The 16,945-nt window shown below is 42.5% G+C and overlaps 1 protein-coding gene across 3 annotated transcripts in view; it reads left to right on the top strand.

The window, feature by feature from the left end:
- Positions 1 to 16,945, top strand: part of SPSB4 (splA/ryanodine receptor domain and SOCS box containing 4) — a 174,078-nt gene that overhangs the window by 116,075 nt on the left and 41,058 nt on the right. For 2 of the 3 annotated variants that reach the window (XM_081861652.1, XM_081861651.1), the window contains exon 2: positions 12,739 to 13,599. In XM_081861652.1, coding sequence (XP_081717778.1) covers positions 12,906 to 13,599 — 694 coding nt within the window. In that variant the 5' untranslated portion in view covers positions 12,739 to 12,905. Of the gene's footprint in view, positions 1 to 7,079; positions 7,138 to 12,738; positions 13,600 to 16,945 lie in introns of those variants that run through there. The other variant, XM_081861653.1, reaches the window with a different exon arrangement.

Raw genomic sequence — 16,945 nt, 5'->3', positions numbered from 1 at the left:
TGGGTATAAGGTGACAGTGTTTTATGCCACTGCAAGGTATCTGGGTGATGCAGCTGAACTGTGCAAAAGATTGAAATAAATTTAAAAAATGTCCAGTAGCACCTTAGAGGCCAACTAGGTTCTGGGTATAAGCTTTCATGTGCATGCACACTTCTTCAGATAGGTAGACCAACACAGCTACCTACCTGAATGTGCAAAAAATTGGTAAGATCCCTAGCTTTGTGAACGGAGAAGTAGAAGCACTGTATGAACAAAGCCAGCATTGCAACTCCATCTGCAAAAGCAGGCATAGTCCCTAGCTAATGGGACCAGTGGTCAGGGATGATGGGAATCGTAGTCTCAAAACATCTGGAGGGCCGAGTTTGCCTATGCCTGTGCAAAAGTAAGGTAAAGGGACCCCTGACCATTAAGTCCAGTCATGGCCGATTCTGGGGTTGCAGCATTCATCTCGCTTTATTGGTCGAGGGAGCTGGCGTACAGCTTCCGGGTCATGTGGCCAACATGACAAAGCCGCTTCTGGCAAACCAGAGCAGTGCACAGAAACTCCATTTACCTTCCCACCAGAGCAGTACCTATTTATCTACTTGCACTTTGATGTGCTTTGGAACTGCTAGGTTGACAGGAGCAGGGACCGAACAACGGGAGCTCACCCTGTCACGCGGATTCGAACCGCCGACCTTTTGATCAGCAAGTCCTAGGCTCTGTGGTTTAATCCACAGCGTCACCCGCTTCCCTCCTGTGCAAAAGAGTGCACTGCAAAACATGATTTTTAACTGAAACCACATCCACACAATAGATACATTCTCTTTGTCTCTTTCACTCTTTTTCAGGAATACCCTCCTTCCCTTAGAAAACTCCAACAAACAGACTACCATGACCCTCAGTGTACACATCTCTCCTTTGTCAAAGCATGGAATAAAGTTCTCAAAACACAAGGGATGAGAATACAAATGGGAGGGAAGCACAGAAAGGATTGGAAAACAAACTGAACCAAGTCCAGTGCCAGTGGAAAAGGATGGTTCAGAGACTCAGGAGTACTTTGGTGCTTATCTTAAGCCAATTGTAGGAGAGGGCTGCTGGCTAGATCTCTTTACAATCCACTTCAAAGTTGCACTCAGGCTGCTGACTTGGAACTTCCAGACTAGGACCAGTTCAGAGGGTACTCCCACAAGGCTGCAGTTATCTCAGAGCTGATGTGTTGGAAGCTTTTGTAGGGGGTGACTGGAGATAATGATTGTAATTAGGTTTATTGGATCATCTATCTGAATCATATGGAATGTGAATGCATACCAGGTCCTGCCAGGTGGTGTGTCTGTGAGATAGACTCCCCATTGTTGGTCTGGTTTATATGATAAGCTCATTATAAATGTTACTCCTTTTGCACAGATTGCTGCTCTGTGGAAACATTTTCCTCCCCTTTTAGTAGTCTACATTAGGGCTGAGTTATGTTTTAAATTGGCCTTAAGAACCTTTGGCACAGAAGTCTGTATTTGTGCCTGTAGTTTCTGCCACCATCAGTGCAATTCTATGTGTGTCTACTCAGGTGTAAGTCCTATTGAGTTTAATGGGAGATACTTTCAGGTAAGTATGTGTAGGATTTCAGCCTAAGATTGTAGTCTTGTACACTCAATCCTATGCATGTCTCAATTTATTTAGTTCACCACAAGAAGACCACCAACGAGTCCTTCCAGGGAACTAACCCTGCAGTGAGATTCCTTAGGCAGAATGTGATACCATGCTTCCCACATCTGTTCACTGAGCTAGATTCTGGGGACCAACAATGTCTTTTACATGTCTTTTACTCCCTCCCTAGAAAGTTGTGGTTGGTTCCCTCTCTTTTAAGCTTCATGTGTGTGCTTTTAGGCTTTTCACCAACATTCTAGTGTAGTTTAGTATTGGTATATTATTATTATTATGCTGACTGTTGTGTTGGTCATTTTCTCAAGTTGCTTTGAATTTATAAAGAAACATTGGGGTAGAAATTTTGCAGCAAATCTTTTCAGCAGTTACCTGCCCTGGATGCTAGTACAAAGTGAAAGACCTTACCCCTGCAGTTAGGGAAGTTGGAGGGACTGTGTCTTTCATGCCCAACAAGAGAGACAGACTTTGTTCCTCTCTTAGCTTTTCTGGAATCCATAGAGAACTTGTGAGACACAGTCACTTTCTCACATCATTGGACTTTAGACCGTTAGAAGGAATAAGAACTAACTTCACTGCTTCTGGGGTTTTTCAAAGCCTAACATGAAGTGCAAGACCGACTCAGAACTCCCACGGCATCCTCCATCAGGGATGCAGGATTTGTGGCCTTCCAGATGTTGCTGGACTGAAACGTCCATTATCCAGTGACATCGGAAGAGACACAGGCTACACATCTCTTTTCTGTGTACCAGGAGCCTGGGATAAATTTGCATGATGTGTGTGAAGTTGGGGTGACCACAAATTATAGATAGCTGCTAAGGCTGCCAAAATTTGGGCCCTGTCTACATTATACTAGTGTTTTCCAAGTATTTGTCAATAGATAATTATTTACTAATAAATAATTTACTATATGCAAATACAAATCCAGTACTGCTTCACTGACATGTATTTTGAAAACTTAGGCAGTTGTATATGCCCTTCAGAGTTCTCATAATATGCCAAATTTTGCACTCTAGGTCCAACATAATGGGAAAGGCCTTGACAGTCAAAATCTTTCTAGCAAAAGCGGTGAAGGAGGAAGTCCTATCAGAGAAGTAAAATGTGATAGCTGCAGTGACCTATCACCAAACAGTTGTGGACGTTCCAGGTCCCTTCTGGTGTACCAAAAATCTCATTTTGTGTAGGCTTCAGGAAAATCTCATGTCCTCCTATAATGTTCCATATACTCAGATGTCCTCCAGTTGTACTGTTCTTTCCAAGAAACATAACATAACTAGAGACAAAATACTCTTGATTATGATAGAAGGGCTAAGTGCTTTATCACAGTTACACTTTTTTTTATTTCCTGGAAGTTCTAGTAAGAGCGGAGTTTGTAAATATGGGCATGGTTTAGTTGCTGATAAATTGAACAACTTACATCTGTTTAATTTGTTGTGCTTTCTGTTTGCTTAAATATTTTGTTGTGGCCTGTGGCTAAATAAATTAACTTTCTAATTCTAATAGATATCCCCTGTGCTTAAACTTTCCACATTTCCACACAGACACTTGCACCTTTTTAATGAAATAAAGCTGCTCTGTATGAAATAGAAAGTTTTATGTCCATCACTTCCAAATGTTCTGTTTTAAATTACAGAGGTTTAAATATGTGGTGGCACTTTATATTACAAGACACGCTTGGCTTCTCCAGCAGCTATTTAAAAATGTTCATGTCTTATTCAATGTAGTATTAGTGTACTTTGTTATCTATCAAACCTTGTCTAGGAACTTTGTAGGAGTTCTATAGAAGCAAGTAAAATTTTGGCCACATAAATTGCGTATGAACTTTTGCAGATAAATAGAATCTTAATATTTGTATTGCATGCTTTCCCCAAATAATGCAAGGCAGATTGTCTGGTCTCTGCCTTCCTCTTCACAATATCCCTTCAAACGGTCTTTAATAACAGACTGAAATGGTGGAATGGTCCAATCATACTTCATGGGGCAAGTTGTTCCATAACCAGTGTTCAAAATTACCCAGGTGCCAGGCACATTTTACACCAGGCTCTTGGCCAAGTGCAACCAAGTGAAGATGCCTGGGGACCCAAATGGTGCCTCACATATCCATCATCTGGAGGTGCATGCCAGTGGATCACTGGATCTTGACTGTTTCACTCACATCCTTGGAATTCTATCCACTCCACTCACAGTTGTGAGGAACTTTCTCACAACGAATGGCCTGGGTCACCATTAAAAAAAGAGAGAGGTAGAAATAGGCCAATATATATTTGGATCCACCTGGTGGTATTATTAGCACTGCATTTGAACCAGCCTAAGGACGCAGATGGTGCTGTGGTCTAAACCACAGAGCCTAGGGCTTGTCGATCAGGAGGTCGGCGGTTTGAATCCCCCTGACGGGGTGAGCTCCCATTGCTCGGTCCCTGCTCCTGCCAACCTAGCAGTTCGAAAGCACGTCACAGTGCAAGTAGATAAATAGGTACCGCTCTGGTGGGAAGGTAAACAGTATTTCCGCCAGAAGCGGCTTAGTCATGCTGGCCACATGACCTGGAAAAACTATGTGGAGAAATGTCGGCTCCCTCAGCCAGTAAAGCGAGATGAGTGCCGCAACCCCAGAGTCGTCCGCGACTGGACCTAACAGGGGGGGTACCTTTTCCTTTAAGGACTAACCAGCCTGTTACCGGTCTCCTAGGGGCCTTCCTAAATAGGCAGCTGCTGAATAAATTGTTAACAACTTTCAAGGGTTCATATTAATTTACTCATATAAATTTGTTGTCAAATACAAATATTTGATGTCTGCTCTTATGCTTGGCTACTCAAAAATAAGTCCCACTGAATTCATTGAGGATAACTCTATACTGTGGGATTATTGTGGTCGTAAATGATTTTGTCTCACCCTTCAGTTTAGTGAGAGGCCAGGTGGGAGATGATAGATAGATTAGATAGATAGATAGATAGATAGATGATAGATAGATAGATAGATAGATAGATAATGCCTTATCTTGTGACCTTCAGAAACCTTAATTTGTCTTCAGTGGTACAGTTGGTTCTTCTGAAAAAATAGTTTGCCAAAGAAAATTCTGTTAGATTGTGTTAAGGCGCTACTGTGGCTTTTAGTTGTGCTCTTTAATGTTTGTGGTTTTTGAGTCTTTTTGCAGGACTGCAGTAGAAACAAATCAAGAGCATGAATCTTCAGAGAAACGTGATACTAAGCTGTAAATCCTCAGCAGCAACTAATGTGTAGAATCCATTCAGACTCCATTTACGTTCTTATAATTGAAATTCTCTTAAGAGTGTTGCCCCATAGCATAAAGAGATCTCTACTCCCCCAGCCCCCTTTACCACCAAAGTCTTTTTTAGCCATTGTGGTGCTGAAAGCTATTCTCACATAATCAACAGATGATGGTAGAACTTGGAAAGTTAAGAATGCCAGGTCTCAGTGGGGTGTATTCTTGCCTTTTGTTGTTGGCAAACTAATCAACCTCATTTTGAGTGCTTGGCTGAATTATAATACTTCCTCCAAATTATACTAGCAAACCTCTTCCTCAGGGAACAATGTGCAATCCCTTAATCTCTCTCATACAATTGGCAGCTCTCTTCAATGTTAAGAGTATCACTCTTTAATGAAAGCATATTATTCACCAGTTTCTGCTTTCCATTTTTGCTGAGGGTATTGCCTTTACTAAAGGGTAAAATCTACCATAATCTGCATGCCCCTGTGTGAGAGACTTGGAAGTTGAGGTGCAAAAGTGTTTTAAAAAGCCAAAGACATAATAGTAATTAAAAAGCAACAACAAACCCATAACTGTATCCTCTGCCACTGTACATGGCAAAATATTATTGAGGATAACTGAGTCAGACTTTTAGCTTTCATTTTCAGGAGATAGGAGCTAGTTGCTCTCCAAAATACGTAGGTAGCATTATAGGAAAACAGAACTATGATTCTAGACCTTGCAAGTACACAAACTTCCATTTTTAATATCATACCATAACAAGACAGTATAGAAGGGTATACTCATATTTTTCAAAACTGAGAAAAAAATAAAGTGGACAGATTCAACCCCTTTATTATAAATGAGCAAGCATTGTCTAGACACAGAATAAAGTTAATAATTGGAGGAGAGACCTCAATGTTTTCAATATCTGCCAATACAATACTTGAAGAGTATTTTACCAAAAGCACTCGGTCCAACATACATGGTTGGGAAACTTACAACTGGAGAAAACAAAACTGGAAAAGGTACTAACAAATGGGGAAACTAAAGGGCTGTTAGTTAAGTTTTTTGCTTTAATATAAAACTTTTACAATAAGATGAACAGATTTAAAGGTCATTGTGACAGGGATCTGGGAGCTTCCATTTGTGTAGAAAAACACGATAATGCTAGTATATTGTTGGGCAACAGGAATTTAGGAAAAGGTAGCCTGTGGCAACAAGAGTTTTAACCCAGCTGTAGTCAAACCATGACAATACAATTAAACGGGCTTCTTCTGCATCCTAACCTGTTGCCAAACGGGTCCCTAGTCTGCTGCCAAATTTGGATATGGAGCATTGAGGCTTAATTTATGAAATCACAAAGGAATCATTAGTTTGTTGAGAGGTCATATGGTTGAGGTGATAATTTTACAATGCTCATAATTATACTTTTCATGTATCATTATTCCATTTTTATACATACGATTCCTTCAGGCCATCTCCATATGTCTGACGGTTCAATCGAGTGTTTGGATGCTACAGCATTTGCTTTCTAAGAAAAAATTATTTGTCTTTACAAGGCAAGGTTGTGACCTTTTTTCTGGGCCTGTTCTCGGAGCAGATTAGTTACACCTGACTTAAATTAACATTCCAGATGTCTCAGTAATAATGTCAGTTCCTGAAATATTTCTGGTAGTTTATATTACTGGTGTGCTGTGTCTTGTGTATCCCCCAGCCCTTTGTGGTTCCTTTCCCCACTATTTTGAGTTGTACAGATTTTTGGTTTCGCTTTAGCATTGCACATAATTTCGAAATGGTGCGAGGGGCAATAGTATTAGTTCTGTTTTGTGGGTTGGTGGGGGTATCTGCTTATGAGGAGAGAGTGAAGAGAAAGGTTTCACACACACACCCTTATAACACTTGGACTCAAGGTCATCCACATGAAGCTGACTGGCAGCGATTCAGGACAAACAAAAGGAAGCAGTTATTCATACAGCACATAGTTAACTTATGGAATTTGCTGGCACCAGCGAATGATCATCATCTTGGATGCCTTGAAAGAGAGCTTTAGACAAATTTGGAAGGTAAAGCTATTAGTGGCTACTAGTTGCCTTTGAATGTCAGTCATTGGGGAAGCAACAACAAGAGAGAACTGTGGTCCTCATGTTCTCCTTGTGACTTCCCAAAGGCGTTTGAAAGAGGCATGCCTTCCCAGAAGCTTACCTGAAGAAATTCCTCCCTCATACCAGCCTGTTGCTGCTTCAAAGTCATAATCAGAGGCTGTCGACGGTGCAGTTTGACCAGACCGAAGGTTCTTTTAAAGAGAAGGGCCCCTTGCATTTTCACTCTTAACATTCAGAAGTGACTCATTCCAGACTAAAAGCCATTGCTTCTAAAAGCAACCACAGTCCTGCAACGTGACAGTTCTGTGTCGGAGAGGAATAAAGTGTGTTGGCAGAAATGAATTGTGCTCTGGTGGCTTCGGTAGTACCGCCCTGCTGAATTCTCTGCATGGCACATCCGTTCTTGTTTGAACTCTTCCCCGCTTCCCACCCTTTTGACTGCCTTTAATTCATCGCCTCTCTTCTTCTCTATCTGAATGTGTAGAATGGGAAGGATACCATGCCCGCTACTGCCTTTAAGAAGACCTGAAAGATAGAAATGGTGTGCAAATTGGTTTGCACAAATAATGTCACTCGTGTGAACAATGAGAGCTGCCCCTGAACTGGCATATGTATGTCACCTACAGAAGGGGGGGGGGACTTTTCTACAGAAGTATCAAGTTGATAGGCTTTGGGAGGGGTGGTGGTCAGAGGATGCAGGGTTGAGTAAGGAATGATAAAAGGGGTCCTTCTTGGGTCAAGGAAGAGTTTCCCTTTGCCATGTTAGATAGCTGGGATAGCTCAGTTAGTAGAGCATAAGACTCTTTAATCTCAGGGTCATGGCTCTGAGTGCCCCGTTGGGACATGGGTGGCGCTGTGGTCTAAACCACTGAGCCTCTTGGGCTTGCCAATCAGAAGGTTGGCAGTTCAAATCCCCACGACAGGGTGAGCTCCTGTTGCTCTGTCCTAGCTCCTGCCAACAAAGCAGTTCAAAAGCACGCCAGTGCAAGTAGATAAATAGGTACTGCTGTGGTGGGAAGGTAAACAGCGTTTCCATGCGCTCTGGTTTCTGTCACGGTGTCCCGTTGTGCCAGAAGTGGTTTAGTCCTGCTGGCCACATGACCCAGAAAGCTGTCTGTAGACAAATGCCAGCTCCCTTGGCCTGAAAGCGAGCTGAGCATTGCAACGCCATAGTCGCCTTTGACAGAACTTAACTGTCCACGGGTCCTTTACCTGCCCCATTGGGCAAAAGTTTCCTGCATTGCAGGGGGCTGAACTTGATGCCCCTCATGGTCCCTTCCAACTCCTACAGTTCTGTGATTCTGTGTATGCTTAGGTCCACCCTGAGCAAGAGATTCCACTGTGAGGTTCTCTTTTCATAGGGAGGCTTTTATGCAAGGAGTCCTCCAGAAGTTTTAGACTGCAGCTCCCATCATTTGTGGCCATTAGGTGCTCTGGTTGTGGCTGGTAGGATTATACTCCAAAACATCTGGAGAGCACTAGTGGGACCAGGCTGGGTAAGCGTTGTGGGCATATCGGGCGAGTGGGTGGAAACATCAGCTCTTCTCTAAAACAGTCATTTACAATACTGTAGTAGTGAGGGATTTGTGTGTGTAAACAGGGAGGGTGTTGTTTGTTTCATTGAAAAAGGAAAACCAGGTGCCTGGGCAAGTAAAAATAGTAAGAAAAACATAACACGTCCAAACCCCTGGTATCTCTATATGGAATCATTCTGCTATCCATTCAAGATCTCTGTATGGTTTTATTTGCTGCATATCAAAGAGTGTATCTAATTCGATGTTTAGAAATGATCATAACTAGATCTGCAAATGTTTTCCGGATGTTTTCAGTAGCGTTGTGTGTTGCAAGAAGTCTGACATGCTTATCTTGTCCCAGTATCAGGCTGCATTTTTTTTAACGGTGAAATAGAATCTCCCCAACTTAATTTTTCGGGTAAGATTTCAATTTAACTGTTAGTGCTGAGAATAACATTCTTTAATGTCTTGGCAGCTCCACTGAGAGTGCTGGAAAGTGAAACTGACACTCTTTTTCCGGCTTGGCTTTGGCTTGCTCACTGCTGGGTGCATGCCGTGCTTTTAATCTGACCATTTCCCAGCTATGTGGGGGATGCTTGTGAAACCATTACAGAAATATTTCTGCCTCCTACAGGAGTTAATGGGTTTTTTCCTCAAAAAAGTAAGGCTGCAGTCCTATACGTGATTACCCAGCAGTTCATCTTGTTGATCACAGAGAGGCTGACTTCTGAGTAAACATGCACAGGCTTCTGCAATGAATCAGTTTCTTTCAGCAGAGCTAACCAGAGTGTTAGTGCCCTCTGTTCATTTGCCACTGTGTTCAGTTTATGTGAGGTGGCCAGTAGTACACGGCTTCTGTAAATGCCAAAAGTTAACCAGAAACATAAAATGTTTTGGCAGAGAAATGGGAATTTGGATGTGTCTTGAGCAAATTACCATGGCTTAAAAACAACAACCAGTAAAGGCATGAACTTGGCATGTAATATAGGATAACTTTTAAAGTATGCTTTTGCAATTTGCAAGTGAATCAGGAGGAGATTGTTTAACATGCACCATGTGTAAATATTCCTTATTGTGCACATTGAATTTTTTTTTTGCATTCTGTATTGCAAAAGGTCAGGAAGGGAGCTGATCACAATGCTGTTAGTTAGGCAGGCTTGCCCTTTGGCTTACCTTTGGTACTATTTATTGCATCCCACAACGGAGGAAAACTGAATATTGATTTCTGGGCATACTCTCTTCCATTCCCGCTTCAGTTTATTGGGAAGAATTTGTATTTGTTTGAGCTCATGCCATTGAAACGAACTTGGAGGAATCACATAGCCTCTTTCCCTCGCTCCCATAATAGAAGGAGAATTATAAATGTGCAAGGCTTTGTGTGTGTGGCAGAGTTAGCCGCTTGTATCCTTCCATCAGCATCGCATATTGGCAATCTTGTTAAGAAACTATAAACTGCTATGCCAGTTGTTCTCCTCCAGAGACTATAGGCGGCATGAAGGTTTGCAAGGAATTCTATATCTACTAACCTCTTTGTGTGTTCATGTGTGAAGGCATTTCTAGTTGTGAGCATTTTCTAGCCTTACCTTCACTTTCATTGTCTAGAGTCCTGGAGCAGATTGTTTTTGCAGTGTGAGCACTAGAGAACGGGTTAGGAAATGTGCTGAGATCGCTGCCACTTTCTGTGCCCCAAGGATTTCTCCACCATGAAAAGCTTTGCAAAAAATAACTGCTTTAAAGAAAAATAACTGCTAAGTCACTCTTAGACACATAGTGGCTTATAAGAGAAAGAAGAGACACAAGAGCAGTTGAGAGTTCTCTAACTTTAGAGGTGTGTACCATCAATATCAGGGAATGCAGGTGGTGCTGTGGTCTAAACCACAGAGCCTAGGGCTTGCCGATCAGAAGGTCAGCGGTTCAAATCCCCTCGATGGGGTGAGCTCCTGTTGTTCGGTCCCAGCTCTGGCCTACCTAGCAGTTTGAAAGCATGTCAAGTGCAAGTAGATAAATAGGTACTGCTTTGGCAGGAAGGTAAACGGCGTTTCCGTGTGCTGCTCTGGTTTTGCCAGAAGCGGCTTAGTTATGCTGGCCACATGACCTGGAAGCTGGCTGCCGACAAATGCTGGCTCCCTCGGCCTATAGAGCGAGATGAGCACGCAACCCCAGAGTCGTCTGCGACTGGACCTAATGGTCAGGGGTACCTTTACCTTTACCATCAATATCTAATGATGCTTGCTACCTGGTTCAAAGCCAATGAAGTGGTTCTGTATGTGCACTAGGGAAATGTTTTCACTTCTTGCAGCAGCTCCATACATTTTATGGAATTATACTCTGAAGGATGTTGCCTTTTCGAAGATGCTTATGGGGGCCTTCTGTCAGGTGATGCTCAGCCCTCTTTTGCCTCAGATGCAGGTTGAAAATTTCTTGGATTCCTGAAAGACTGCCATAGTACTTTTCAATATACTTTGAGATGCTCTGAAATCATATTTAGAAGTAGTTATTGAAGGCATTCAACTCAGTCCATTCAAGGTCACCAAAGATAATGATTTTTTCAATATTAGATGGCCATCTCCCTTAACTCACCAGCTATTGGTTTCTTGAACAAGATACAACATCAAATTGTGATGATACTGAATGTAATGTATGTGTGTGTGTGAACACTTAAATACAGTGGACACTCGGGTTGCGAACGTAATCTGTGTGGAATGCACATTCGCAACCCGCAGCGTTCACAACCCACCTCTGCATATGCGCAGGTTGTGATTTGGCGCTTCTGTGCATGCTCAAAGTTTCAATTTAGCGCTTCTGTGCATGTGCGACCACCAAAACCCGGAAGTAACCCGTTCTGGTACTTCCGGGTTTTGGTGGTCCGCAACCTGAAAAAACACAATCTGAAGCGGCTGTAACCCGAGGTATGACTGTACATTTAATGACTTTACTGCTTGCTTTAATAAAAATGCTCTGTTTAAGTTGCTATGAAGACTTCATGCATGGGGACTTTGCATGCTTGCATATTATTATTCAGCAGCCTTCTAATAACCTAGCCAAGAATTTGCCTAGCTTCAATTAAGTACACAGTCTTTTAACACATGACATTATACAGTTAGTAAACCAGCCTTCTGTGTTGGGAGTATTCTTTCCTGTCTAGATGAGATTTTGGCATTGTTTATGTGCAGCCTTGGTGAAACTTACTTCTGGTGCTTTACTGTTGGGCATTCAGAATTGCTGTTGTGTGAATATACATCACTTGAAGTCTGGAAACTTAAGACATGTAGCTTTCTTTTGAGCTGTGTGGACATTGCAACCTTTTGAGAGGGTGTCCTTAAACACACACGCAGAGCTGTCTTAGCACACAACTTGTGGCTCATTGTTGCTCCCTAGCACAAATACAAGTGAATATTCAGTGTGTCTTTTTCAACAAGATGGTTAATGTAATGCACCATCAAAAAGCATGTCAGATGGGAAATACCTCATGTCAAAGACCCATGGATTTTTAGCATGGTATGTAGCCTAAATAAATACATATGCAGGCAGTATCCTGCTCAGGCTTTTCAACATAGTAGCAGCACCACTTAACACCTCCATTTGTATTTTCAAACCAAACAATCCACAGGATGGGCTGGTCAAAAGACGTTTCAGAACCATAAACATTTGTTAAATCTCTCCAGCTTCCTTTTCAGAAGCCCATCACAAATCGTAAAACAAGTTTTGCCGTATATATTTATTTAAGGGGCATGACTTTTTTTAAAAAGGTGAAGTATCAAGTTTCACAGCTGTTTGCTATCATCCAGGGATACCTTCCAGCTATGCTAGTCTGGGTTCCTTTACAAGGTATTCGGATTAGAAAGGCAGATTTAGAAAAGAGAAATGCTAGAGGTAAAAAGCTTGCCGAAAGAATTTCTTTTTGAAGCACTATAAAGAAGCACAAGTGAAAATGGATGGTCTCATGCATACCTGATAATGAAGAGAAAAGCTCTTGTACAACGTGACAGCGCTGACTAGACTATATGGGTGGAAGGGCAAAAGGTGTGGAATGTCTGTGTCTATTATGAAAAGACGGAAATTGCTGTCTGTATTTGGAACACTGCAGGCTCAATATATCCTGCTGACAGTCTGGCTAGTGGCCGCTGTTGTACAAAGCCCATGAAGCCGAGAATTGTCAGTTCTTCATTTTAAAATAACTTGGCACCAATCATAGAAATTTTTAGGAATACATATGTGGGTTATAAGTTGACTGCTTTTTAACTGGAGACTCTCTCTACTTTTTCTCCCCCCTAGGAGTGTATTCTCAGAAAACATTGGCTCTAGACGGGTCCAGAAGGCAAGAGTAAATCCAGTCTACATGCACAGAGTCCACTGGCTCAGCTTGAAAGTGTTTTCATGAGTTAACACTGGGACCAGATCCACCCTTCGTTCCCTGCAGCCAAGCAATCTGCAGCCAAGCAATGGGCCAAAAAATCTCAGGGAGCATAAAGTCTGTCGATGTTCGGGAACCCCCTTACAGACCTGTTAAAAGAGAACTGAGGGGTCCAGATTTCTGCAAGCCTGCGAGATTGGATATGTTGCTGGATATGCCCCCGGCCCATTTGGAGGTCCAGTACAAGCACGCTTGGAACAATGAAGACCGATCCTTAAATATATTTGTGAAGGAAGATGACAAACTGACATTTCACAGACATCCAGTAGCCCAAAGCACAGACTGCATCCGAGGCAAAGTTGGGTATACAAGGGGCCTACATGTTTGGCAGATCCACTGGCCCGCCAGGCAGCGAGGAACACACGCTGTGGTTGGAGTGTCAACGGCAGAAGCGCCTTTGCATTCTGTAGGATATACGTCGTTGGTTGGTAGCAATAATGAGTCATGGGGCTGGGACCTTGGGCGCAACAAACTTTATCACAACTGCAAAAATCAGCCTGGGGTGACATATCCCGTATTTTTGGAACCGGACGAGTCTTTTGTACTCCCAGACTCCTTACTGGTGGTTTTGGATATGGATGAAGGGACGCTTAGCTTCATTGTGGATGGACAGTACCTCGGAGTGGCCTTCAGGGGACTAAAAGGGAAAAAACTCTATCCTATAGTCAGTGCGGTATGGGGGCACTGTGAAATCACAATGAGATACATCAACGGACTTGATCGTAAGTGTTCCACCACACTTCTGATTTCTTTTTCCCAAACACCTAAACATGTTTCTAGCTTTGCCAGCTTAACAGTTTTCTTCCATACTGAATGTGCAGTCGGGGAAAAGTTGCATCTTCCTGTCCTGTAACCTTCTGGTGAAATAATGTCATCTGGGTGATGGTGCTGCTGATAATCTGTAGTTTGCAGCTGTAGTAAGATGAGTGTGCTGGGCTGACAAATATCTAAAATGACTGTAGCGCCTACATCATGTTGCCGCAGTTCTGTCCTCCTTCCCCAACAATTTTTTTCAGGCTAAAAACTCTGTGGAATTAATGTGTGAGTATTATTTTATGCTTTTGTGGTTTTAAGCTTCTTTTTTAGAAGTATGCAAAAATGTAGATTAGCAGTGGAAGTTTTAATTATAGAGTATCAGGTTTTTTAATGTTTGCAGACTGGGTTCTTGTTGAATTGATGATGGAATGCCTTGCAAAACTATATTCTTCAAAGTCAGGCTTGAAAACTGGGTTCTGATCTGTCCACTTTTTGAGATCTCTGTAAAAACACTTTGTGTTATAGAAGCAGCTTTCCCTTTCACTAGGCAGGAGCAAAGATTTATAGCTCTGGAGTACAGTTGAAGATAGATGGGCTGTGACCCTCCTCTTGGACAGGATTGCACCTGTGTTTGTACAGTGTTACACTTACAGCTGGTGCTTCATACATTAAATCAGGGATGGCCAATGTTGTGCCCTCCAGATGCTGCTTCACTGCAACTCCTATCATCCCTGTCCACTGGCCACCACTGACCATTGGGGATGATGGGAGTTGCAGTTGGGAGAGACAATTTCAGTACTGCTGCATTCTCATAAGGTTCATCTTACGTTTGCTCAAAACAGCACCTTTAGTGTAACAAGACCTGCCCTTGGAATGCACTCTCAAATATCTATAGTCCTGGTGATTCAGAGCCTGCTTAATGCTCATTTGTTCACTCAAGTTATCCCTGAGGTGTGGTCTGCTTAAGTTCATGATTAATTTGAATTGCAAGTTATACTGTTCTTTTCCTTGGTGATTTTACGTTGGTGATCATATTGAGGTTTTTTTTAACTTTTTTATGTTTGGTGGTATAGAAACAAATAAAACTTTTTCTGATGCAGGTATCACTGTGATGCCAAAATAGTGGGGGAGAACTCAGGCTGATCTAGATTTCTCAATCTGCTGCTTCCCAGTCTGGATTTGAAGCATCAATGGCCTTCAACTTTATTCTGTTCTGTCAAAGTGAGGTCTAACTCCTGCTCTAAGGATCAGCAGGCAGCGACTTGCAAAAATGGATTGCCATGTGGAGTTTTGCCAGTGTTGTATGTTGAGGCCTTTTCCATGTGTGTATTTCTATATATAAAGAGGGTTCAAGTTCTACACCATGAAGGTTGACTAAACCCATACCTTTTAAAAAAATCAAAAACACCTTGCAAGGCTAAGCTTTTAAGTTCATTTTAAATTTATCCTATCAGTTTGCAGATAGGGTGATCTGGCTCACTAAATAAAACCAGTGAGCAAAAAGGAGCATCGTCTGAAAAGGTACAAATACTGTTGGCTGCATCTTTCTTAGCTCCACTTTCTTTCCATTTAGCCTCAAAAAGGATGTCTAAATTATTCTCCTTATGAACTTTCTCTGTTTTTGTGTGCTAGCTCTTAAAAAAATCACAAAGGCTTGGACCTTTTAACTTTCACCTTTATAACTATATTTTTAAAATAGCCCCTTCCCATTAGGAGTTTTTATCAATTGAACTCTTGCCAGCACACTGTAGCTGTATTTTCAATGAAACTTCTAACATCTTAAAAGGAAGATAAAAGGACCTCAAAGTTTTATAGCAATTGAGGTTAACCTGGGAAATATTATCTGTACAGAAAATGCTTTGTAATTCTTTTGGAAGTTGACAGAAGTTGGCTGAATAGAAAACGAACCGTAAGCAAATAGAAATCGCCCTGAGCAAGGCTGTGTTCAGATAGCTAAAAATAGGAACAACTTCACAGACAAAACAGGATTTTACCCCTCTGCCTGCAAAGGGCTTATCTACCAAAACTTCCATGAGTATTTTATGTAACAGCATGATTGTAGTCTTGTTTCTCTATACAGTGTTACCTCGTAATTCAAACAGCTCCATTCTGAAATGTCAAAAACCTGGAAGTCAGTTCTCCGGTTTTTGAATGTTCCTCGAAACACGAATGTCTAATGCGGCTTCCACTGTGCAAAAACCAAGCTGACGGCCAATCAGAAGCCGTGCCTCGGAACTCGGACATTTTGGAAGTCGAACGGTCTTCCGGAATGGATTACTTTTGAGTTCCGAGGTACCACTGTAATAATTTACTTAACTAAGAAACTTTGAACTTGATTCACTCTGTGTGTGTGTGTGTGTGTGTGTGTGTGTGTGTATATATATATATATATATATATATATATATATATATATATATGAATGAAACCATTGGCCGAAATCTAGACTAGGGATGGGAACGTTGTGCCCCTTCAGATGCTGTAGTTGTAGTTGTAGTTGTTGTTGTTTAGTCATTTGGATCCCTTCCAGTCGGGATTCAGGCCTCATCACGGGACTGAAACTGTTCGCACTGGTCGATGATCTCCGGCAAGCTAGGGACAAAGCTGAGAGCTGTTTCCTACTTCTGCTGGATCTCTCAGCGGCTTTTGATACCATCAACCATACCATCCTTCTGGACTGTCTAGAGGGGCTGGGAACTGGGAGCACTGTTATACAGTGGTTCCGCTCCTTCCTCCTGGGCCGTGTTCAGAAAGTGGTGGTGGGGGATGAGTGTTCAGACCCTTGGGCTCTCACTTGTGGGGTGCCTCAGGGTTCTGTCCTCTCCCCCATGCTTTTCAACATCTACATGCAGCCTCTGGGAGGGATCATCAGGCGGTTTGGGCTGGGTGTTCATCAATATGCAGATGATACCCAGCTCCAGCTCTCTTTCAAATCAGAACCAATGAAGGCAGTGAAGGTCCTGTGTGAGTGTCTGGAGGCGGTTGGAGGATGGATGGTGGCTAACAGATTGAGGTTGAATCCTGACAAGACAGAAGTAATGTTTTTGGGGGACAGGAGGCGGGCAGGTGTGGAGGACTCCCTGGTCCTGAAGGGGGTGGAGGACTCCCTGGTCCTGAATGGAGGCACAGGTCAATTCTGTGTTCAGGGCAGCTGTTTACCAGCTCCATCTGGCACGCAGGCTGAGGCCCTATCTGCCTGCAGGCTGTCTCACCAGAGTTGTGCATGCTCTGGTTATTTCTCGCTTGGACTACTGCAATGCGCTCTATGTGGGGCTACCTTTGAAGGTGACCTGGAAACTACAACTAATCCAGAA

Source organism: Podarcis erhardii (genome assembly GCF_964252035.2).
Source record: "Podarcis erhardii genome assembly, chromosome: 5".
NCBI lineage: Eukaryota > Metazoa > Chordata > Lepidosauria > Squamata > Lacertidae > Podarcis > Podarcis erhardii.
The sequence above is the reverse complement of the archived record's forward strand: the minus strand, read 5'-3'. Positions and strand labels throughout refer to the sequence as shown.